Source organism: Silurus meridionalis, chromosome 5, assembly GCF_014805685.1.
Source record: "Silurus meridionalis isolate SWU-2019-XX chromosome 5, ASM1480568v1, whole genome shotgun sequence".
NCBI classification, from domain to species: Eukaryota; Metazoa; Chordata; class Actinopteri; order Siluriformes; family Siluridae; genus Silurus; species Silurus meridionalis.
Genome location: NC_060888.1, coordinates 7,887,624 through 7,914,504, shown reverse-complemented (window position 1 = coordinate 7,914,504; position 26,881 = coordinate 7,887,624). Strand labels below are relative to the sequence as shown.

The 26,881-nt window shown below is 37.1% G+C and overlaps 1 protein-coding gene across 1 annotated transcript in view; it reads left to right on the top strand.

Moving 5' to 3' along the window:
• Window positions 1–14,752, top strand: part of abcb7 (ATP-binding cassette, sub-family B (MDR/TAP), member 7) — a 36,989-nt gene extending 22,237 nt beyond the window's left edge. The window contains exons 8-16 of the mRNA XM_046849438.1: window positions 611–698; window positions 2,179–2,353; window positions 2,929–3,086; window positions 4,081–4,244; window positions 4,339–4,468; window positions 5,708–5,879; window positions 7,148–7,251; window positions 8,037–8,144; window positions 13,804–14,752. Of these exons, the coding sequence (XP_046705394.1) occupies window positions 611–698; window positions 2,179–2,353; window positions 2,929–3,086; window positions 4,081–4,244; window positions 4,339–4,468; window positions 5,708–5,879; window positions 7,148–7,251; window positions 8,037–8,144; window positions 13,804–14,025 (1,321 nt within the window). The 3' untranslated portion in view covers window positions 14,026–14,752. The remainder of the gene's footprint in view (window positions 1–610; window positions 699–2,178; window positions 2,354–2,928; window positions 3,087–4,080; window positions 4,245–4,338; window positions 4,469–5,707; window positions 5,880–7,147; window positions 7,252–8,036; window positions 8,145–13,803) is intronic.
• Window positions 14,753–26,881: the final 12,129 nt, after the last annotated feature.

Sequence of the window (26,881 nt, the reverse complement as noted above, 5' to 3'; positions counted from 1 at the left end):
CACTGACAAGCGGACGTTCTGTTTCTGCAACCTCTAAAGCAATGCTGCAGCACTCATGTGTCTGTTTTTTTAAAGCCAGTTTCTGCACCTGATGCATAGCATGAGGATTCAACTTCTTTGATGGACCCTTGCGAGGTCTGTTCCGAGTGGAACCCGTCTTGGAAAACCTCTGCATGACCCTGGCCACTGTACTGTAACTCGGTTTCAGGATGTTGCTGTTCTTCTTATAGCCTCGGCATCTTTGCGGAGAGCAACAATTCTAATTCTCAAATCCTCAGAGTTCTTTGCCACGAGGTGCATTTGTTAAAGCATCAAGCAGACAAAAATGAATGACACGTGGCTCTGCATGGTTACACGATGTACAGCTGTTATCACTTAGGGTTAACTCACTTTTGTTGCTATAGAAGCTGCCATTTGTCTATTCTGAAATATACCCAAAGTTTATTTCTGTAGTATTGTCCCTTGAGAAGATATACTAAAGTGTGTGTGTGTGTGTGTGTGTGTGTGTGTGTGTGTGTGTGTGTGTGTGTGTGTGTGTGTGTGTGTGTACATATGTGTGTGCTTGCCTAAATGCTTGTCTTCACTTGACATGCTGTGTATGTTTGATCAGGACCCAGTTCAGAATAGCGATGAACAAGGCAGATAACGAAGCAGGCAACGCAGCCATCGACTCTCTCCTTAATTACGAGACTGTAAAGGTGAGTCGCCCCTCATCATCCCGGCCACGAGCCACCAGCACGTTTCCTGGCACGAACATTTCTTTTGCAATTATGTCCCGTTTAATTAGCTTGCTGAGTTCGCCGGCGCTTACATACGCAACACAAAAAAATAAAGTTAATCTGCTTTTGGGATTTAAATGCAGAGTGCAAAATAAACCAATTTGCACGATAGGAGAATATTAACTCTCTTTAGAAATCCTTTCTCGTCTGTTTACTGCAATAGTCTTTAACATTTTTCACTGATGGTTTTGATTAATGCCTTCAGCTCCTTTGTCAGCTCTCTCCACTTTCTTCTCCCTTTCAGCTTTTCTTTTCTACTGCTTGCTTTTTTCTGCCCTTGTTGTTAAGCGCAGATGTATTTTGTATAAGGCTTTATTTCGAGTCACTGATGTCAATGCAGCTGGATTTAGTATCACTGTAAGCCAGCGTGCATACATAATTAGATCGCCACCCACTCCTAATCTGTTCTACACTCGCAAAAGCTCCTGCAGAACATCAAAACACACACACACACACTTTTCTCTTCTCTGCATACTTGTCTCCCTCTATCCTGTTGTACACATTTCCTGACAGCAGAGAAATTGCTATGAAACTCCTCTGCTTGCTCCTTGATACCTGTCGCTCCCAGAGCTAATTGCCACAGGAAGTTCTTGTTAAGTTTGTCGGGATCTAATGAAATATTCTGATTGTCATTCCCGTCCAGTAGATTATTTTTTTTTTGATCATGTTGCCAGTGGCGGCAGCCACACACAGTGTTAGTGCGCTAATGAAGCCAAGCAGCGCTCTCTGCATGTTGCAAAAAGGGTCTCAAAACACTGTCAACGTGGGCCGGTATTGGAGACTCTATTTCGTTCATTTGCACCATTGCTTTTTGTAATCATGTCATCAGCAGTTCTGTTGATAAGACTGATTCATTTAATAAGCCGCGTTTATCGCCTCACCTCTGTTTGTCACGTTTCGAAACTAATTAATGTAGCTGTGATGCAGTTCTATTTTTGAACACCAGTGCCTGGGAAGTCGTTGTTTTCCTCCACATTTTTTTTTTCATTTCTTTTATTCAGCTTTTTGTTTCTTCACTGCAACAGCCTCACTGTGTGGCCTTTAAGCCTCTGCTAAAATATATTCATTTGTTACTTGGTTGCTGCTTTGTTCATAAATCTGTTTGGTTCTCGAGCACCTCAACATATTTTTTTTAAGGTAGAAAAGCAAGTGTATTATTGTTTGAAACCTCCGAGAGTCGACTTTTCTCAAGCGACGTAGATAAAAGTGAATTTGGCTACTTAAAGATGCAATTAAGTGTGGAGAGTATGTTTATTTGACATTCGTCCTCGTGTACTCAAATAGCTGTGAATTTCAGTATGCACCCAGCCCTCCAGCTATCTTGTGTCCTTTTGTACTTGTTCATGACTTTCTGACTTATTCTCTCTCTCTCTCTCTCCCTTTCTTTTTTCTCTTTTAGTATTTCAACAATGAGAAATATGAAGCAGAAAAATATGACAACTTTTTGAAAGTCTACGAGTCCTCGTCCTTGAAGACTACCTTAACCCTGGCCATGCTAAACTTCGGACAGAGTGCAATCTTCACTGTCGGCCTCACGGGTGTCATGGTGCTTGCTAGCAAGGGCATAATGGCAGGTGAAAATCCTTACTGCATATTAAACCTTACGAATGTTCAGGTACACTTTGTGGACAAAAGTATTTGGACACCCGACTTATCCAGCCCATACGTGGTTCTTCCTCAAACTGGTACCACGAAGTTGGATGCAAACGCTTGTGTAAGATGTCTTCTTAACATCTTCCCAGAAGAGTTGAGGTTTATTATAATGGCAAATGGGGGCTTAATGTGGAGTATAATGTTCAAACAGTGCATACGAATCTTATGGTCAGGTGTCCAAAGTCTTTTTTCATATAGTGTGCATTGTTTTTATTAAGATTTCAAGGCATGCATAAGCTCTTTTGTGGTGCTCATTTGTTTGCACCTTTAACAAAAAGTCTGGGGGAGGTTGTGTTTTTTTTTGTTTTGTTTTTTTACCGTTACCACATAATAAAATCGTGTTTTAGTCTGAATAAAGTCTTTATATTATTGTGAGCTGGTTGACTACTAGGTGACTTTTTAGTGTGTTATTGATCATGTTGGTTTTATACTTTCAACTCTGTTGATATTCCACATACCATGCTTATTTAATCTGCATTCTTGTTGGTTTTGAAAGGAACCATGACTGTGGGAGATCTGGTGATGGTAAACGGACTTCTCTTTCAGCTCTCAATGCCCCTTAACTTTCTGGGCACAGTGTACAGAGAGACGAGACAGGCTCTTATTGACATGAACACACTCTTTACTCTACTCAGTGTGGACACCAAGATTAAGGTAGACCGATTTCCATGATCTCCACACCACATATCATTTCTCAAACCCTGCATTTGTTTTCGCATTTATTTTGTTTGATTTATTAATGTAGTCTGCTTGATTGAGCCAATTCACTTTAAATGATGTTGAATTGTCCCTCATGTTAATAACTGCAATCCCCTAGCTTCATCAGGACCTTATTGTTCTGCCTCTCCTGAAATACCAGGGCATTCAGCAGTAGTTCCATATTTTTATTCCTGGCTTTGTGATCTGTGGATTTAAGAATTTGCATAGCATTTAATATAGAATTTATTATAATCCCTGCAACATTTTTAGGAGAAGTTGAAATATATTTAAGTTGATGAAGCTCATTCTTCATTGGGCTAATTCTGCATACAGCATATAATTATTTCTAATAAAATCTGTCTATTTGTTCCAAGCGATCAGCAATGTGGCGCATGCGTATACCCCCACCCACCCAATGCCTCGCTACATGACTGACCAGCCTATCAAACCATTATTAAAGGATCTCATTTGATTTCTAAAAATAACATGAATGAATGTATTTTTTGCATAAACTTTTTTGCATTTTGGCACCACAGATGTCTTTACAACAAAAATAAAAGCACAATTTTTAATTAATGATACACGATTCACATGCCAGCATTATCACATGGCAAAAATTGCTTAAAACTGGACTCAAAAACTTTATTTGGTTTTAGTAGGATGGAACAAATATTTTTTTACATCGCACCTTTTTTTTTTTTTTTTTTTTTTTTTTTTTTAATTTATTTTTGTTTGTTTGTTTGGTTGGTTTTTTTTTGTTATAGGGTTTTTTTTAACAGTTAGTGTTTTATTATAGAATAATTTACACAATTTATTGCTCTAATTGTAAATTAAATATTAGAAAAATGCCAAATTATTCTTATTCTTCCACTACTGGACAAACATTATATTTATTTTTTTCACTTTGCTAATCAATAAACTCATTCATTATGTGCTTTCTGTGTCACAGGAGAGAGACCTGGCCCCCCCACTGCTTGTTACCCCACAGGAGGCCTCCATCCGCTTCGAGGACGTCTACTTTGAGTATCTGGAGGGACAAAAGGTCCTCAATGGGGTTTCCTTCGAAGTACCTGTTGGGAAAAAAGTGGCCATTGTTGGCGGGAGCGGATCCGGGTAAAAGCATCACTTCAGTTCTTCACCGACAGCCTACAGGAAATTCTGTTTTCGAATGTTTCTTTAATAACAACTGCGAAATGTATTCTAATAGGAAGAGCACAATCGTACGGTTGCTGTTTCGCTTCTATGAACCCCAGCGAGGTAACATCTATATTGCAGGCCAGAACATTCGAGATGTCAGCCTGGAGAGCCTTAGAAAAGCGCTTGGTGTGGTCCCTCAGGTGAGTGAGGTGTTTTTTTTGTTTGTTTTTTTTAAACACAAACAGTTTAAGTAATACTGCAATGCAGATTTTATTCATTCACCTGGTTTTATTATACTTGTAAAGTACTTGTACAGACTTATCCAAGTCAGTGGGGAATCATAGTCCTGATATAAATGCAACATGATGCCAGATTCTCTGTTGTTGGCCATACGCTAAGATTTGTGCACCAAGTAAGTCTAAGAGTGGGATCAAATTGACAGGAGCCATCTCTAGACACTGGTGAAATCCTGGCAGAATTGACACTGTTATTAATGCGATGAGGTGTTACCAAGTATTGGGGTGGAGGTAGTGACACCTGTGACAATTTATTATGTCTGGGAAGCTTATTTGAAAACCGTGCAATACCAGTAGATAGAAATTAAGCCATGCATGTTATTTAAGAAGTCGATGCACAAACACAGAGACAATTTGTTGACGCATATAGGATTGAAACCGTGGGTGGATAATTAAGAGCACACGTGGATTAATGCAAGTGTAACATTACAACTTTTGTGCCACTAAATATTAAACATGAAGATGGCGATTTGATTATACTCTTACTGGTGAGCCTCACATGTGCTACTGGAGACCTGCTGAATTCTCCTGACATTTATATGTAAATAAGGGCTAATAATACTGTAATCCTACACTGTTTATGTTCTGTGGCTTGATGGCGTGCTCTCGTGTCGTAATGATAACGTTCAGCTAATTTGGTATTTTAATACCTTCAGTGTTCTCTGCAAATAGATATCAATCATTATGAGACTTATACAGTCATTATTATGCATTATGTATTATTACTGTTTCGATTCATTAAAAAAAGAGAAAAATCGGATGAAAATGTGGATATTGATATACAGTGGTGTGAAAAGGTGTTGGTGTTTCCTGATTTCTTTTCCTTTTTTGCATGTTTCTCACACTTTGTTTCAGATCATTAAACTAATTTAAAGATAACACAAGTAAAAACTTTGTCACACCACTATACATATGACAATTTATGCTGAACAAACAATTTAATATTGCACTTCTGAAATATAATATGAGATGATCTTGATGTTTTTGTTTCAGTAAAATAAACGACTCTCCATAAAGATTCTGGGACTTTTAGTCTTAATGTCAATCTGTTGGGAATAGAATTTTTGAGAGATTATTACAATATATGTTTAGCCTCAACAAACACTGATGCAAACATCTGACTTTTCTCTTTTTGGTCTTAAGGATGCAGTCCTCTTCCACAACACCATCTTCTACAATCTGCAGTACGGTAACATCAATGCCCCACCAGAGGAAGTGTATAGAGTAGCCAAGCTTGCCGGTATCCATGACGCCATCCTCAAAATGCCCCATAAATACGAGACGCAGGTTGGAGAGCGAGGCTTGAAACTCTCAGGTATAACTTTGCTGAAGTAAAGTGCACATTCTTTAATAAACAATTTACAAAAAGTTCTGGTAAGGTATAGAGCACTTATGTCATTCATTAGTGTTGTTATTTAATTGCCTAATGTGCATCATTATGACCTTTTGGTTTGATATTGAAATTAAATCGCGAACGCAACTGTACATTCACTCATGGATGAATAAATCACTAGGCTGGGCACCTAAGCAGATGTTTTTGTCCAAGCTGTTAGTTTATAGCAGCCAGTCGCATGATAAATTGTAATTTGTTTGTTTAACCTTAATGCACTTCATGATAGAGCAGCAGATCTCAACACTACCTACTGCACAAGCTACTTGTGTGTAGTGCGGCAGGGGGTAGAATTTGCATCCTCATCTCAGGTGTGATCTGATTAATGATGGAACAATTTGTACAACGGCAATAATAACTTGGTACTGACATACGACCTTTTCAGAATTAGTAACACACTGGTATGTGGAACAGTGATGGAGGTAAATAATAAAGTACAATACAACCGTCATATAGCTGCTTTCTCACACAGTCATATCATGAGAGAAATTCATGTGTCTGTTAGTTTGTATTGATGCATTTAACTAGATAACTAGCTCACCATTATTAAAAATGGATGCTTGTACTTGCCCTGTGTCTAGCTAATAATTTCTAATGACTTGTCCACCCCTGATTGTTCATATTGTTTAACTTAATAGGCTATTTTTATCTTGACTATTTACTGTAAGATATGCTCTGTTCATCAGAGGAGCTCTGTACATAATGATTCCTATAACATTTTGTAAGTGATTATTTGCATTTACCGAACTTTTAAGGATATCAGTGATACCAATTCGTGTGGTAATTAATGAAATCTGTCAATAAACTATATCCGCATACTCATTTGATTCATTTGGAGAATTATAGATTTGGGACATTATTCGCCTCGTGCAAATAGTGTTCATTTTGCAAAAATGTTTTATTAATATTATATGCTAATGCAATTTAAATGAGAAACACTGTGACTATGCATGTAAAGTACAGTGACCCCAACACTCCAGCACATAATTATACAAGGTCAGGACATTTTACTTCCTGAAATAAAAGCTGCTTGTCAGCAGTAATTACAGTTGTCGATAATAATTAGCATAATTAAATGTGAATAGTGTCAATTGGGCCATTGACTAAGTCATTGTGTATCGTTATAAATATTTATAATGATGCGTTGCATAATGCCTTCGTTAATGACCTTGCACCTTTCTGGCTGCTGATAGGTGGCGAGAAACAGCGTGTGGCTATAGCCAGGGCGATCCTGAAGAACCCTCCTATCCTACTTTACGACGAGGCAACGTCCTCCCTCGACTCAATCACTGAAGAGGTTCAGTATTTGTTTAGTTTTTTTGTTTTTATATACATATATACATATACATCCAAATTCCAGGAGCTCTTACTAGTGCAATAACAATAGCAGTAGAAAAGTCTAACCTAGATATTGTCATGCAGATGGACTGAAATGAATAGAACTAGGGATAATTTACCGTAATAGCCAATTATACATTATCTCTCATTTTATTGTTGCCTTCTCTGATAGTGTTAATTGCTTGCTAATGCTTTTTTTCCACATTTGTATTACTTTTGAAAGACAATTTTGTCAGAAATCTAGTTAATTACAATTATTCTCTTACTTTTTCTTAGTGATTACATACATAAGATATAAACAACGTAAACTGTAAAAATGTTTGTATTTATTTTTAACTTATTTTACTGATATCCTGGTGTACAGCGATTTATTGCGTATAGTTTTATAGAGCATAGCTAATTTTCTCTTGAAGGAGTTTTCATATTTACATTCAAGAAGGAAGCTCCATGTTTTTTTTCTTTCTTTCTTTTTTTCTTTATAAGAATGAGGCTTTATTGGTTATTACAGACACAGGCAATGTTTGCTTTTGAAGGCTTTTTATTTAGCCATTTCCCCCCCCACGTATCATGTCACAATGAAGTCCTCATATAAATTCTGTCAATCATATTGTTGCAAGATATTGCAGATGAACAGGAAAAGCTCTTGTTGAAAAATCGCTCTAGGGGTGTGTGTGTGTGTGTGTGTGAGTGTGTGTGAGATGAACATTTGTGAAATTAATTGAGTTTTACTTTGTTGATTTCCAGAACATTCTGAGCTCCATGAAAGAAATGGTAACTGACAGAACATCTGTCTTCATTGCCCACCGGCTGTCCACCATTGTGGATGCAGATGAGATTATTGTGCTGAATGAGGTAAGATCACATGCAAAATTAATTCATAATTGTGTTCAATTCAGCCTCATAGATAAGAGCTGTTTGACTCCTAGGCCACACACAAACTCTGACTAATTAACTGCAGCCTTCCCAAGTGACACAAAGTGAAGCAAACCAAACAGAGAGGTGTAGAGGTGAGCATTTCCTGGTCAAGGGCTTTGCTGAGTGGTTTAGCTGCTGTTTTCTGCTGACTGGAAGAAAGCCTTCTGGCAGAGAACCTTAACTGCAGATCATTTTCTTACACTTTGTTTTTGAGACATAATTACATGTGGCTGGGCCACTTTATTTGTGTTTTTTTTTTTTTAAATCCCTGTCTATTCTCCTCAGAGTTTGACACAACCTCAGACAAATTCCGTCCTTTCATTTGAACTAGTTTATAGGTGAGGTGGCCTTGAGCATCGTGCTAGGAATAGGAGCCCGGGCTTGTTTGCTAGAGAGAGGAGGAATCGCATGGGTTCTGCTTATCAAAGCTGACCTCGAGGAAGGTTTTTTTTGTGTTGGTGGGTACAGAAACTATACACACAAAACCAACAACATTTACTTTTTCGGGTTTTATTTGTCTGATCGATCCCCGACATGGGATTTTAGATTTGAGAGAAAACAAACAAACGGAAAAAAAAAAAGAGAAATTTTCCAACAGACTGACTAAATCGGTACAGTGCAAGCTGGTGCAATGAAAAATAGTGCCACAATCCACAATGGTATAAGAAACTGTAGTGCAAAACGGTGCACAACACCCTACCCCACTCACGGTAAACGAAACAGTACGAAAATGAACGGCATACAATTAAAGACGGTATACAACACTGTAGTGGTGATACTCACAAAAGAAAAAAAATACAATCATCCATCAATACACAACACACACATCTGGCCAATCCATTTCCATTCTAAATCACATAAACAAAAGAAAACTCCTCCCGAACGTGCTCACGTCCATGCACGTATCTTCCTCACCAGGATTTTATGTACATAGCTAGGTAGTGCAAAATAGCTCATTAAAACATTGCACATTTGCTTGGTTTTTACCACATATGATGTCTAATATTTAACATTGTGCAAAACAAAAACATTGCATTTCTAAAATAGTTTCATAACTTTTAATCGAAACTTATTGCGATGTCATTACACTATCAAGTGCTCTGTAGAATTGAAGAGTTATATTTATATTAAGTTTGTGTCTATCTGGCGTACCAGTGTAGATTTATTGATTGCTAGAGATGCAAAGCATGTCGCTCTGGATAAGGGCATCTGCTAAATGTCGCAAATGTAAATGCAATTGAAATCTGACAATCCAACTCCACTGTTCCCTGAACTTATTCATATGATTTCATCTAGCTCTGCTAAAGACTCCTTAAAGAAGTTCATAAATCATTATAAATGACTTATTAGATGAATGTTACCCATTATTCACTGCGGGTCCTACAAAATGATGTCGGGTGTAATTTTTACGATCTTAAAGGTACATAACCCCGTTCTAACTATTCGCATTCATGTTTTTTTGTTTTGTTTTACCTTTAAAAAAAAAAAATAGTGGTTTAATAGTGTAGAAATAAGGCAATTTTTTTTCTCCGCCCAAGAGTGTAGCAGCGAAGCTGTAAAAGCCACATCACGTACAAAACATGATCACTAGTGTCAATCACTGTTCGTAGAGCAAAGAATTAAAATTTATAGACCATTATTTAGTCGTTTTCATTCCTTATTATTAGGGTTATTTTGAGGTGCATGTAAAATCTAATGGGTTGTGTGTGTTATTACTACTATTTATGTGCATTGAGTCAGTTCAACTGTGTTGTGTTGATGTGTGTTGACTCTCTGGTTCGATGACCTGCCTTCAGTTATTAAACACCTTACATAAAAGTGTGTGAATACACCACAACAAAGGACCTGCTACAGAAGCCGAACTGGGTCATCTTTAGAAAAGTAGATTTAATTATTATATATATTTTAATTGATTGGCTCCTTATATAGTGCATTTGGTAGATGTCCTTGTCCAGAGCCACTTGTCATTATCTCATTTATAAAACTGAGCAGAAGAAGGTTAAGGGCCTTGCTTAAGGGGCTCAGCAGTGGCAGTTTGGTCGTGCTGGGATTTAAGCTCAACCTTTTGGTCAGAATATAATATTTTGTTGCTGTTTATAAAATAGTGATTTTATAGTAATGCTTGGTTTGGTCAGGTGAATCAAGTTTGTATCTGAACTGTAGTTCACCCAGCAGAAACACATAGTTTATTCTTTTTAAATGCACCTATTTGATTAAAAAATTGCATCTCTTCATGTTAAAGAAATTTCTCTTCCCTTGTTGAAAATGGCAACAGTTTTTTTTCTTTCTTTCTTTTTGACAAGTCCTGTAGACTTTTAAAATGCTAAAAAAGTTCCTAAAACTTTACCACATCATCAGTTTGCTTTTCAAAAGTTTATCTGGATCATCCACCATGTAATCATTGTCAAAATAACAGAACAATTGATATCACACAATTCTATATAAATACTCATGTAACAATAAAAGTAGACCCTTTTTGGTTTTACATTTCAGGAAATTATAATCATCTGGTCCTTAGCAGGTCTTAAAATTATGTAAATACAACCTCAGATGAACAACACAATATATATTACACATATACATTTTTACCCTGAGAAAGAAAGACATCAGCAATCATCTTAAAGAATGTTCCTTGTTGCTGCCCTAAAATTATGGGAAGGGTTACAAGTCTTTCTGCAGTGAGGAACATTATTCACAAGTGGAAAACATTTAAGACAGTTGCCAATCTTCCCAGGAATGGATGTCACCTCAAAGTCAGACCGTGCAATGCTCAGATAAAATGCCAAAACCCAGCAGTTATATTTCAGAATCAGCAGGATTATTAGTGATCCTATACATAGCAGCAAATCTACAACAAAAGGGATGAAAAAGAACAGAATCAAGGTGTTGCATAGTCCCAGTCAAAGTCCACACTTCAAACTGATTGAAATGCTGTGGCAGGACCTTAAGATAGCTGTGCATAAACGGACGCCGGCAAAACTCAATATCAGAATCAGAAATAGCTTATATTACCAAGTATGTTTATGCACACAAGGAAGGAATTTGACTTGGCGACAGGAGCTTCCAGTGCAGGAGAAAGTACAGACATAATATAACAAAATATAAGCAAAACAGACTATTAATAAATGCACTATATTCAGAAGTAGAAATATTGTTTAAATGAATGTGTGTATATATATATATATATATATATATATATATATATATATATATAATATTATATGGGGGGGAGTTCTGGGGATCTACTTTGGTACCTTACCTAATTGAAAGACCTGCTAAGGATTAGGTGAATTTTTATTATTATTTTTTTTATATATCTGTCCTCTCTCGCTCTCGCTCTCTGTATATATATATATATGTGTGTGTGTGTGTGTGTGTGTGTGTGTGTGTGTGTGTGTGTGTGTGTGTGTGTGTGTGTTTTATATATATATATATATATATATATATATATATATATATATATATATATATATACACACACAGTGGCACTCTTGTGCCCCTTTAACAAGGCCCTTAATCCCCTGTGGGTGCTCAGTTGTGGGAATGGAGTAAAGTACTCTGCAATTGATGGTCCCAAGCCTGGCTGCAAAAGAAATATATATATTATTGTGTGTGTGTGTGTGTGTGTGTGTGTGTGTGTGTGTGTGTGTGTGTGTGTGTGTGTGTGTATATATATATATATATATATATATATATATATATATATATATATATATATATATATATATGTGTATATATATATATATATATATATATATATATATATATATATATATATATATATATATATATATATATATATATATATATATATATATATATATATATATATATATATATATATATATATATATATATAACACACACACAATCTGCAACAGTAGGCCTAGAATAAAGTCATTTATGCTTATTGTCATGGTTCCTAGCCAACATGGTTAAATAGTCAGCTGTTAGGAGGATAGAGGTTAAAAACAGGTTCATTCCTTTTTTAATCATCTTTGTCCACTATGCTGTATGTTGTAAGATAGAACATAGTGCAGCTACCATTCCATTTGAGCAGTTTCAGCACTTGCACACGTACGTTGATTTAATATGGTGAATGTGTTGCTCAGCGAGTAGATGGAGTCTTGAAATCATGATTTTATCCGACAAGTAATTTATCAAGGCAGTGTTCCTGATTATGAAAATATGGCATATAAAAATAGAGGATTTTTTTTTTTTTTTTTGCTTGTTTAATTTAAGACGCACGAACACACATGGATGTTCAATGGCGTCATTGGTGCTCAGGAGAGGAGGAGAGGGAGGATGGGGTGTGCTGGAGCTCATTAAAATAATGAGTGGTAGTGCTTCATGCTTGGCTCTAGCTTCGACACCTCCATGCATCTCTCAAGGGTGAGGACCTTTCAGCCTAGGGAATAGGGGAAGCATCGAGACAAAGGTCAGAGGTTGTGCCTCTTGACTTTTGGAGGTCATAGATCGTCTTCACACTGTGTGCAGCCAGAGATGGTTTTGCTGTAAATTTTGGTGTTTCCTGAAAAGATGGCTCTTGAAATTGGCCGTGCCTAAAAATACAGCCAGCACATTGGTGGCGTAGTAGTTTGACATTCGTCTGCAATTGTATGAACTAATTTAATATATTTTTTTAATATATATTTTTTTATGTTCCCATTCTTTTTATTTTTTTCCTCTTTGTTGCTGGCAGTCCTTTAGGGCCTGGTGCTGCGAGCGCGCCCACACACAGCCTGTGTGAGCCTGCTCAGGGCCGCTACATGTTTTCTCGGTCTGTGTCTTCTTTCTCTCATACGCCCTCTTTCTTTGGCTCATCTGCCATTGCCCCTCATCTCAGTGCTCTCATTTGCTTCAGAATCACATCCATTTAAGACAGTCGATAATGCACAGACGAGCAGCACTGTAATACACTCATGCGAGCTCTTCAAGCGCTCCCAAGGCAAAGCCTGTCTGACCTGCCAGATTTTGTATGAGTGTGTGTGTGCGCGCGCAAGAGAGCGAGCGAACGAGCAGATTTTGTTTACTTACTGCACAGAACAGTATGAGGAACAGAGCGCTCTAGATTGCAGAAGAGGAGGCTACTGTCACGACAGTTGTGGCAAAAAATAGATACTGTAAATTGTCATTAACCTCGACTGCTCTGTGCAAGTTTAATTGTGAGTCTCTCTCTCTCTCTCTCTCTCTCTCTCTCTCTCTCTCTCGCTCTCTGCGCACCCTCCGCACCCACTTCACCCACCCCCCCACTCATTGCTGCCTCCCAATCTCTTCTCTCTCTTTCTTTCTCTCTGTCTGTCTCATATGCGCTTATGCCCTCTCTCCAATTTCCTCCTTTATCACCTCCTCTGCTTTATACCTCCTTCTCTCTTTGTCTTATGCCCCCCCCTAATTTCTGTCTCTTTTGCTTCCTCCTATGCCCTCTCTTCTCTCGCTCTCTTTGTTCATCATGCCTTCTGTCAACTCTTGTTTTCTCACCTTTTCTATCCCTCCACTTCTTTTTCTTTCTTTCTGTGCCATGTGCCTGATTCTCTTTCTCCTCTCACCCTCTTCATCTCACCTCCATTCTCTCTTGTTTCCCATGATGCTGCAGGGCAAGGTGGCAGAACAAGGCAGTCACCACACACTCCTGAGCACCCCGGGCAGCCTGTACGCCGATCTCTGGAACACACAGAACAGCAAAGCGCTAAACAACAACGGAGACGAGACGCAGCCTGCTTCAGCTGACAGAGTCTCGCAGAAGGAGGAGGAGCGCAGGAAGCTGCAGGAGGAGATCCTCAACAGCGTCAAGGGCTGCGGCAACTGCTCCTGCTGAGACACACACAAGTTGTTGTTTTTTTTGTTGTGTAGAGTCAGATATAGAGGAGGGGAACCTGTGTGCACATACAGTCATACCTGTGACAGACTTCCTCTGATCACGTGTCTGAGTTTAGCCTGAACCGAGCAGTTGTTGATAGACTCTGTAGGTTCAGCAGGTCTCCTGGCTTGGTTTGGTTTTCTGTAGTTTCCATGCACACAGTTCATGCTTTACACTTAACACATTCTATAGGTGTTTAAAATTTTTTTAATTCATTTTCTCCATGTAGAAAAGCCTTTTTATCATTGATGTGTACATATGAATATACCCTGCAATGGGTTTGTACAAGAGAGCGCTATCTCATTGTACAGATACACATGCGTGTCTGATGTTTTTTAAAGTGAAAAACTGACTGGAAGAAACGGGGACACTTCATATTTTTCCTCTTGAATATACTGTTGAGACTCTTGTTAATATCAGACGTTTCAACCACTATTCATTTATACGAGTAATATTTAATGGCGTTTCGAAATATCATTTTCGTACAAGTTGATAGGTTATTTAGGAGGACATAATGATTTTCACATTCCTCATCACACAACAGAATTGACCCCAGGTTTGATTTGCTCGTTGAGAGCGATATTCAGCATAATAACTATTTATTTGGGACTTTTCTTTCCTTCTGCCCAGATATATTGACTGGAAATATTGTCAAATCGCAATAAATATGTAATTTAACTCTAAATCAGCTTTCTGGTGTGGGCGACTTTATAGTCATGCACAAAGACTCTTTGAATTGAATGACATTCAAACGTGTTAATATACACAGTTATGTTGATAAAAACCGACATGCTAATTTAAGGAATCGGAAAGTTATTTACAGTGTAAGGTGAAAACTCTTTGAAAAACATTTACCAGAGTTGTCCTGTCATAATGAGACGTCGGATTTCTGGTCATTAACAGCAGGAGCAAAGGCAACTGGTGCATTGCAAATAAAAACCCAAATAATTATGTAAATTTCAGCCCTGTGCGCTCGTGCTAATTGTTTTGCTATGATGAATGTGTCACTCTTGCTTATGATTGATGTCTGAATGTTGTTGAAGGTCTTATTTGGAAGCTGTTGGCTTGCGTGTAGGTGTGAAGCAAAATTATATTAGACCATATGTTCTTAGCGAAATCTAATTGCGCAAATGTTCAGGAATCCATATGTTTATGGGGCACAGATACTGCAATTATCTTCATTGGATTCCATAAAGGATGAAATGATAGACCTAACATTTCATTGCATTTGGAAGCGAAACTCTTTTGAACAAGCGGCGATTAAATTAAATGACTGAGAATGGTTACGTCCATCAGCCGGACATTGAATTTGATGTGTTGGAGAAAAGAAAAATGGGCAAGCTGAATGTCATTGACAAGGGCAAAAGATGGGCCTTCAAAGGTTAGTATCTGCTAAAAGTGCTTGAAGGAAGGACGACTGGTAAACTGGAAATGGGGTTATAAGCACCTCTGAACACACAGAGGAGCTCCTGAAGCACAGATTGCTGCAGAATTCACGCTAGGTATGAAGGAGAACGCACATGGCATCACTGCTTGCTTTATATGGGGACATGTAGCTGCCGACTGGAGTCCCTATTACTGAAGAACCTGCAGTGAACATCTAAGCATCAGAGGTGGATCATGGACCAATAGAAATAGGTGGACTGGTCTGATGAATCATGTTTCTTTTACATCATTTGTATTGCCAAGTACTGGTGCATTGTTTTGTATGGGCTAGACACCATCAGGCTAAAAACAACCTTAGGAGGTACAAGGTGGACCTACACAATATTATACAAATGGTTGTAATGTTTTGGCTGGTTTTACAGTTAATTATAACTTTTAGTTTAGTTGTTTTTTTAAATTAATTTGTGAATTATCTTAAATTTAAGGTTCCCTGGTGGTCTAGTGGTTAGGATGCGGCGCTCTCACCGCTGCGGCCCGGGTTCGATCCCCGGTCAGGGACCCAACCTCAGCCATTTTCAGTGCCGGTTCCAAGCCTGGATAAATTGGGGAGGGCTGCGTTAGGAAGGGCATCCAGCGTAAAACGTGCCAAATCAAACATGGGGAGGATCCGCTGTGGCGCCCCCTAACGGGAGAAGCCGAAAGAAAGTTTTTTTTTATCTTCAACTACATCACCAGAAGCTATTTGCAAAAACATTTATAATTGCATTCCATAGAGAACTGACTTTAACAAACAACGAAAAAGAAAAAGAATGAACTCATAAAGCAACAAACAATTTAATATATAACGACACGTATCATTCTGTGGGACCCCAACAACCTTGCAAATGGCATTGAAGAGGCCAGTTCTTACCAAAATATACTATATATAGGGGGGAAATGTGGCTATTTTCCCAGCTGCTACCACAAATTTGGAAGCACACAATTGTATAGGAAACCTGTTCCAGCATAACAGTACCCTGGTGCACAAAGCGAGCTCCATGAAGACACGGTTTGCCATGATTGGAATGAAAGAACTCATGTGACCTGCATAAAGCCAACAACCAAACACCAAAGGTGGATGAGGTCCGGAATTTATGTTCAACAAGCACATATGGGTATGAAGGTCAAGTGTCCACTTTTGGCCATATTGTGTACAACAATAAAAAAGGACCATTTCATGATTGTAGCTTGGTGGTAAAATGTTTCCTCAACCCCCAACTGGCTGATGATGTGCATGTGTTTTTTTATATAATCAAAAACCATAATTAGAAATTCAAGTAATGATTACACAATAATGCAGATGATTATTATTATTTTTTTAATCTTCAAAAGCGAAAGTATTTCTTGGGATGATTTTACTCATATTAGTGTTATATGTCTAATTAAAACAAAATGCTGTTTACACACCTGGTACTTTCTGACCCTTATATGTGGGATGGGCTGTAACAGAACCCTTTAATTAATATATAGAGCTTGTTAATGAGGTATCAGTCAATAAAAGTATCATTTTTCTTCTCACAAACCTACATTCCAGAGACCAAGCACTGATTCGTTTTTATCAAGCCTAGCCTCTTTTACTTATGCTACCATGCTTGAGTAGCTTTACTCCCTCTCCTGTCATTCAAGCAGCAAGCACAAGCCTCCTTTGTTTTAAACCAAGCTCTTATGTGTATTCTTCTTATTTTTTTCTTTTATTTGAAGCTCATACCCGCCTGTCTGCTTGCTGCTGCTATTCACTGTTCCCATATGGTGTGTTACGTGATATCTGTTTAGCCCTGTACACCATGTATGGTGCAACCATATGCTGGATAGCTGGAATCCTATAAATACATATTTAGAAATATTTCTGTAATTGTGCTTTCTACTCTTCCTTCTATGGGCTAGGATTTTTTTATTATTATTATTTATAAGTACTTCTCAGGAGCTACTATATCTTGCATGACTACCTCCACTCCACCACCTCTGAACCTCTCCCCATGTTACAATAGAATTAAAAAAATTAACTGTATTTTACTATTAATTTTTGCACAGTGTAACAAAGTGCAATTTTTTTTTTTTTTTTTTTTTTTTTAACATATAATTCAATGCTTTAGACCCAATTGAGACAAAGTCAAACTCGGATTTGTGATTACTTTTATTTGTGCACATATTTGAAAAGTATCTCATGTACATTTCATTTCTCTGGATCATCTTTCACTATGATTCTGCCTATGGGGAAAAGGGCCTTGGTGAGAGACACAGAACCTGATAGTCAATCTAGTTGTATTTGAGAGATCATATGTAAAGATTGGAGAAATTGGCAAAAGATTAACTATCAGTGAAACACTCCACTGCTCTGGACTTTATGGCAGAATGACCAGACAGAAGTGCAAGACACACACACAAGCATGCATCGAATCTTCAAAAACAAATTAAAAATTTGCAAAAGAAAAAAATAAACGATCAGATTGGATTGAGGCCTTGGCATTGACTGAGCAAATGGACCACTTTGGTGTAGCTTTTTAAATGCAGCAAAGAGTTTTGTAATTTCACAGTTTCCTGGGTCTTGGGTTTGTTCCTGGAATTGGGTGATGTCTATCAAGAGTTTGCCATGTTCTCATATCCACTTTGGTATCTTCTGGGTTCTCTGGTTTTCTCCCACCTCCAAAAAACGTGTTAATTGGCTATGATAATTTGCTCCTATGTTTGACTATGTAAATAAGTATGTACCCCTTGATCATGGATTGGCATATCATCCAGGATGTTTTCTTACCCCCCAAACACTGTTCAGAGGACAGACTTTGGATCTATCACAAGCCAGATAGAGATAAAGTGGTTAATGGGACTAAGCAAGTTGTTTATATGTTTAACAAAGCTGCTCCTTCTTCTTCTTTCGGCTTCTCCCATTAGGGGTCGCCACAGCGGATCATCCGTCTCCATACTACTCTGTCCTCTACATCTGCCTCTTTCAAACCAGCTACCTGCATGTCTTCCTTCACCACATCCATAAACCTCCTCCTTGGTCTTCCTCTTTTCCTCCTTCCTGGTGGCTCCATCCTCAGCATTCTTCTTCCTATATACCCCATGTCCCTCCTCTGCACATGTCCAAACAATCTCAATCTGTTTGTTTAGCTAATCCCAATCTCTTTCAGGTTGTATCTAATGCATAGAATAAAGTCCCCCTGTGTGCACCTTCCTCCACTCTTATACATCACCCTATGATCCTCCGTCTTCTAAAAATATGTATTCACCACTGCCATTTCCATTTTTTTAGCAAAATTTACCACCATTTGTCCTTCCATATTCCTTTCCTTAAGGCCATACCTACCCATTACCTCCTCGTCACCTCTGCTCCCTTCACCAACATGCCCATTGGACTCTGCCTCATAGCACAACCCGCTATATTTCTAACAAAGCAATCAGTTATATAGTGATGATCAGCTTTCTTAATTGATTTGCCAGGTTTTTTAATGCAGCTTTGTTGAATGTCTGGATTATAGACACACCATCTTAGCTACAGCTTCACTTTCTTAGAAGTTGTTTATGACCTCTTGCTTTCCTTTACAGTCAGTACGATTTTGTGAATAGCCTTCTTGTGACATTTTTGTAGTTGGGCCATATTCAGTCCAGTTTTAAAAGATGAATTTCATGGTGCCCTTTGTGATGTTCAGTGTTTGTCTAGGTATGTTCTCTAACAACCTCTGGCATCTTCCTAGAAGCAGCTGTGTCATATTAAGATCGCATCACACTTGTAATTCCACATGTTTAAAGTGAACTCTATTTAACTAATTGTGTGATTTCTGATGGCAAATGATTGCACCAGGGGTTATTTTGTGAAGATTCATAACACATAATCGCATTAATAATTAAAACATAAAAATTGTGGAAAATTTCCTGAGGGGTAAATACTCAAGCAAGGCACTGTAATTAAAAAATTAAAGAATTAAAGTCACCAGCTTTTAACACGGTACAATATTTGGAGGAATGACACAGGCCAACAATAAGTTATATTAATTAAAGAAAATGTTTTTTTTAAACAACAAATTTTTGGTCAAGCAACTCAAACATTCACTTATATTACTTTTAGTATGTTATATTATTATAAACCTAGACCATTTTAACCAAATGCAGCATTTTAACACGACATGATATAAGCTTTTCCACACTGTATGCCATTTATCTCAATAACTAAATTGAGTCAGCTTACTGCAGAGGCTGCGACTGTGTCAATTTGATTAATTTGAGAGAATTACATACAAAGAATTATGTAGAAAATACAAATACAGAGAGTTTTATAGAGAAGTGATCCTGGTCTTGATTTAGACTTAAAGATATTCCTGTAAATAGTCAGGGTGAACACTAAAAACATTTTTAATGTAGTTTCTTCCTCCTGTTAACCAGATGCTGGTGACTTAAATGTCTGATTGTTTGATTTTCAAGCAAATCACTTGAAATGTAAACAATCTTTTCTTTTTCCTTTAATAATCCAGGAAACATTTGTAGTTAAAGATGAGCTAAGTGAGATGCATGGAAATCACATTGTTGTTTTTTTCTACTCTAAATAATATCATGTATATTGAAAAAGGACACATTTCTCTAATCACCATGGTTGTTTCTCAGTAAGCTCTGTACCGAGAAAGTCATTTGTGTGAGGCAAAATTTGCAAATTTAGCTGTTTTTTTTTTTGACAGAAGGACAAATGAACTGTACCAGCCACAGATATCCGTGTCCAACATGAAATGCGCCTGCAAAGATTCAAGAGTTCAGAACATAATGAGGACTTTTCTTTTCACCGTTTGCCGGCATAATGTTTCAACGTAGGCAGGAAATCACACAAAAGGCACTAATAAGGCCAAGTGTGAGTGTATTTGTGTGTGTGTCAGGACTGAGGGGGGAGTAGGGGAAGGAGGTGTAGGATGAAACAGGGCAGTAGGAGATCTACTGCTGATGCATACAAGACCTTTGAAACGTTATCTTAAAGGCGAGACAGGCAATATTCTGTAGATATGAGAACAGGTTTCATTCTTTAGTTATAATTAATCTGGTAAAAAAAGAATCTGTACTGTTACTGGACAGATAAGGTTGATAAGTTGTAAGATTGTAGTTCACAGTTCTGTATAAATCTGTTTAATCACACCGAGATGTCTTTTATCATTCTGGAAGTAATAGCGGAGTATACGTCGTCATGCTGAGCGCTTAGGCAAGCAACTTTGACTTTTTTTTTTTTTTACATAAAAATATCATTTAATCTAGTTTTAAAAGATGTGTTATGTCAGTTCGATCACATTTATAATAAAAACAGGTTATTTCTAAAAAATAATTATATAGTACTGGACATGTGGTGGACTATATGGGACTGTAAGATTCATATTTGCTTTTTGAACATCCAATTCCAAATGTAGTCTTTATTTGTTGTTATATTAAACATCATTCTTCTGGAAAGATGTTCCAGTAGATTTTAGTGTGTGCTTGTGGAGATTTGTGCTCGTTCAGCCACAAGGGCTTTAGTAAAGTCAGATAGTGATGCAGGGTGAAGAGGCCTGGGTAGCAGGAGCAGTGTTCAGTAGGGTTGAACTCAAGATCTTTCACTGCAACCCATTCGAATCTTCATAGAGCTGGCTTTGTGCACAGAGGCATTCTCATGCTTGAATGGTTTCGGTCTCTTAGTTTTCACAAAGAGAACATTTATTTCTACCTCAGCGTATGTAGTTGTATGCTTCAAATTTTGTGGTAGCAGTTTAGTCAAGAACCACATTTGACTGGAAAAATCAGGTGTCCCAATACTTTTCTCTTTAAAGTATATTATGTTAAATCAGACAATACAGTAATTTAATTTTGTAAACAATTCTGTGCAGGTAGAGACAGGGCCCTGTACCAACTACTGAAACTGTCACTGCAAGCATAATCATATCTTACCAAGAAACAGTATGTACAGCTGTATTTAATGTTTATCCGAGTATCTATCTCTGTCACTGCATACAGCCTGAACCAGGCTCAGTGTGACTCATGTTGGCTTTTGACAAGCTGAATATACACTAGATATCAAGTCATTGCAATTCTCTTTCCAAATGAGAAAAAATGGCACATCTGCTTTCTGATAAGCGACACACTCCTGACTCCTAAATGATTACATTAAGTGATTACATTATTAATGAAATGAAAAGTTATAAGTTCTATAAAAAAAAAAAAATCAAAATGCAGGTACACATAGTCAGTTCAGTGATTTTTCTTTGCTGTTGTTGTTAAAGAACACTTGCCAAAAAGGTTCACAGGGCATTTCGTTTTGCACCAGGACTCTAATCCCACAGAAAACAACACAGAATTCATGTGAGTGGGAGATTTTTTTATTTTATAGTTTAATAGTTTTATATTTCATACTTACTAAGGGCATGAGAGCTTGTGAAAGAATGCAAGCAATTTGAAAGGTGCATAATTTTGTCCTTTTATTTAAATATAGAAAAAATGTAACTTTGGTTCCACAGTCTTGGTGTCAGAGCTCATATTCAAATATTATAGTGCTTCACAATAAGTGTAATCATCCCTTCATAAATGTAAGTGATTCTAGGAATAACGACCAGTAACTATGATTGAATGATGAATGATAATTCATTATTAGTGGTTTTGTTGCAGTATCCAAACCAAAATACTAAAATTACAACCAGAATATCATCATGTTTCTGTCAAAAATTCACAAACGAAACACATTGTTTTTGATAAAGTAGCAGCTACATATGAGCTGTATAAAGAGCTGCATCTCTCAGAGCTGAGTCTCCAAAGATTGGACATTTAATTAAATCCCAAAAATACAATGTTCATGTTTATTCGTCATTATTAAATGACCGTTCAACAGAGAATCATATGGGTATTATAATAAATGCTTGATAAAGAATTCCATTTACCGTATTTTCCGGACTATAAGTTGCTACTTTTTTCCAACGCTTTGAAACCCGCGGCTTTAACAATGAAGTGGCTGATATGTGGATTTTTCCTGGTTTTCCCGGTTTTACAAGCTTCAAGATAAAAAACTGAACCCTGTAACATCAGACCAATGAAATTGCCGAACGGGTTCAGGTGAACCAATGAAACTCTTTATATTAAATCAGATGCGCTCCCACTGAATCGGGCCACATCATAAATATGGATGATGTTCCTCTGACGTTTGACCTGCCGCTCACTCGGACTGTCTACAGGAAATCATTCATCACGCTGAAAACAACCGGGCATGAAAAAACACACTTCACCTGTGTTCTAAGCTGCACGGCATCGGGAGAAAAACTTCACTGATGGTGATTTTTAAACGCACGACGATGCCAAAAGAAAAACCCCTGAGAGAAATAGTTGTGAAAGGAAGGAGGAAGACAGTGAACAATGACTTTCTTGGTAGGCTACTGTTTAGATACAAGCCGTGTAACAGGCACTTGTAGTTTCAATGTAGACACCTGCGGCTTATAGACAGGTGCGGTGTATTTATGTTCAAAATAAAAATCTTTGTCAAATTCAGTGGGTGTGTCTTATATTTGGGTGCGCTTAGTAGTCCGGAAATTACGGTAATCTTTTTCTGCAGCACTGTTGTACTTACTGGAAGATTGTGAATGCATGTCCAGCAAACTTTCCTGAACATTCTGGAATGAATTAACAAATATTATAAAGTGGCAATTGTTGTTTGCTGTAATAGGTTTTCATGGTTGTCAATGGAAAAGTAAGCATAAAACATACGATACAGCAATAATGAGCAAATACAGTTAGGGAATTGTTTCAAAATGTGCAATGAAAAAGCAAAAAGAGGTTTTTGCAGTGATGCCATAGAACTATTTTTGGTTCCCTGAAGAACTTTTCTGTAAATGCTTCTTTTTTCTGATTGTAAAACTGATTGTGCTTAAGAGGACCATTTCTGGTGATGGTGATAAGCACATTGCTGTGCTTAAAATATCATACTACTGTACAACTCACTATTTTTGCAGTAGAAGTCAAACATATTTAAAATAGTATTTGTAACAATGTGATTGTTAACTGACTTCTGTTGCAAGACCAGACTAATTTAAGCATAACTATGTGTAAGCTGATTGTTGATCAGTAAGAATAGTACTATAGTATAGAACTTAATCATATGTATAGACAAGTATATATAAAATATAAAACTAACACTTTGACAAAGAACCATTTAAGAACATAAGAAATAAAATTCGTTTTTAATAGGATTAAAGGCTTACACTGGTGGAATCCAGTGCCCGACTAGGGTGGTATGTAACCCAAAATGCATACCATTACAAAAAAACAAAACAATAATAATAATCAAATTAAGGCAAAAATTAGGATTAGTTGATTTATTGGTAGAACACTATGTGGTATTGAATAATTCAATAAATGGACTTCAAGACCATTTATTTATGTGTTTGGGGTCAGAGAAGCTCAACAGCTGCTGTTAAAGGGAAATACAGTGAGGCATCAAAGAGACTGTGCAAATGTGCATGCGCGTGCGTGTGTGTGTGTTTGCAAAATGAATATTCATTGAAACCTGTAAGAGGATGCAGTTATTCCCACTGCTCTGTGTAGGAGGGTAAATCCATGTGAGTAATGGATGTGTAAAAGTCTCAGTGCTTCCGGTCAAAACAGATATGAATATTCACATGCAGCTAAAACTCTTTTCTTTTAAAGTCAATAGCAAAATGCAACACAACGAGAATAGCAAACATTTGTGGAAGCCCTAAGTACAATTCTGACAATAACTTTCACAGTAAGCTTATGAAAGTCATGTTTAATTTTCTATTTTTTTTTTTTGCTATAACAATTAAACTTCTCATTTATTATTCATTTCAGTTACTCTAAATATTTTTTTAATGCTTGCCCTGCTTTAATAGCTTTACTAGTTTCTAAAAATATATACTTTTAATGAAGATCGTTAAGTATTAGCAAGGATAAAATTTAAAACTGGGTGTACGTTATAAACATGGGCCACGTTCATATTATTCAATAAAAATGACCTTTTTCTTGGTATTAATTTGGAAATGTCACGGGGGTCACATGAAAAATTCGATGTTAGAAGTGCAATAAGTCAAGTGACATCTGAGATCTTCAAATCTCTCAATGCAATAAGATAAGACCAAAATAGATGTGAAGGAAATAAACATGTACTGTCATCTAAACACAAGAAATTAGCATATTTTCAGTAAAGAAAAGGGGAACCAACAACAGGGCCTTGAGAGACTAAGCCTGAGCTTGAAAATGTGTGAAAAGAATGAATGCTTATTTTCCATTTTAGAATATACATTTCTATTATTTTAGTTATTTTACATATTTTCTTCATTTGTAGTTATATTTTAGAAAGCGATTGTTAAATGTTAAAACCCTGTGCCACGAAATGGAAAAGTTATGAGCTGACATCCCAGGACTAGTAAAGAATATTAGACCTTTGATGAAGATTCAGCTCAGCTGTATGATTCATATTAATCAATAACTAAAATCAACCAACCAACTGCAGAAAGAAAGAAAGAAAGAAAGAAAGAAAGAAAGAAAGAAAGAAAGAAAGAAAGAAAGGAAAAATAACGGCCCGTGCATTTCACACCTCGTCTTTAATCCACCTCTTAATGCCATCATTATGATGCTACGGCTACAAAAGTGATCAATAATGTAAGAAACGCAATATAACGGGCCGCTGCATCACAGACAGGTATTTCATACAGTGAGAATGAATGTCATTACTAAAGCAGGAAACTCAATTGCAAGAAACAATGAGCACAACACAACAAGTCTCTGTTCACTGCAGCCACAGCTGCACTGCACCATGTGCATCATCTCTAACAGAAGCATCAATAATAATCTTATTTTTGTGCAATTTTTCTATGCATTTCGGATTTAAAAATAAGGAAAAATGTGTTTTTGTGCAAATTCTACGGGAACGAAAACTCAAAAGTATAAATGGTTTATGAAAAATCTTAACAACTGAACTGTTTGGCCGACCTTTCCTTGTGATGTCCAGCTTTTTTTGAAAAATCCGTTTTATTTAATGTCCTTGTAAGTATATCTAAATTAATTAAATTAATTTCTTCTCCTCCGTCATCGTCATTGTGGAATGTAAAAACAGCTACTAATCCATCTGAGCTTTTGCAGTTTGCGACAGATGCGGGATGCAGTCTTGAAGTCCTCTCTTTGACCATCCAATTAAAGGACGTAAAAATGCTGATGTGACTGGACACCTTCTAGAGTGCTGCGTAGTCTGATTGGTTAAAGCCACAGCTGCAGACAACATAGATTTTTTCAACTGCTTTTGTTTAAAACTAAAACTAAAACAACCAAATATGCACTAAAAGCACAGTTAAATATATATGTTCCTCCTAAACAAACACACAAACAAACAAATAAATGGTTGTAGTGGGATCATGAAAATGACCTTAAATGGTAGGGGATGTTTTTGGTCTTGCAGGAGTAGCATTATTGCTTCATGCATAATTCACTCTGTGTGGAATTTGACATGTTCTGTGTCCACTTAGGTCCCTCCAGGTTCCTTGATTTCCTCCCAGAAGCATGCTGATTAGTGACGTTAATGGGTAGTGCTGCCCTGCTCTGGACTGGTGTCCCATCAAGGGTGAGCTGCTACTTCACACACAGAGCAGATCCACAGCGACCCTGGCCGGGATATACTGTATGTAAGTTGAGGAAGGTGAATGAATAGCTGAATAACTTCATGAAACGAATTTCCAAATGTTCATGTGTAGAAATACATACCATATATCAGCAGTGAGCAAATATAACTGATTTATGTCAAATATTCTAAGAATGTAGTGAGATGTGAAACACATATATTTTACCATTCATAACAATACACTCAACAAAATCTACAATAGACAATACACTTTAAACACAGACTAAAACAAAACAAAAAAATGCTTATGTTAATGAAGAGATTAATAAAACTTTAGTCCTTCAGTCCTAAACTCAATTCATTCATATGTACAAATGTATTAAATGTACAATGCTCTGTGGAAATTGAATAGCCTTTGAATCTATAAAGATTCAAAAGGAACCTACAAAAAAGGTGGAACTTGTAGCGTTTGAGAGAATTGAATTGGTGGAAAATGATGGCTTTGTTGATTTTTTTTTCTTTAACTTATCTATTTAAGTAGCTCATGTCCTGACCTCTACTTGAGTTTAAGCGCGATGTAGTGCTACATCTACCTGAGTAGAAAATGAAGACCTGCACTCTCCTCTATCAATTTATAATAGAGTGGTTATGTGTCTCCCATCTTCAGCTGTCCACTTTAAAGTGCTGAGTGTAGCCTCAGACTACTGTTCTACACAGTCAGGAGCGGTACCCGATGTATCTGCCTCTAGAGTAGATGCTGTACATTCTGATATGCTTTTCTGCTCAACACAGTTGTGAAGAGTGGTTATTTGAGTTCCTAACTGCTTGAAC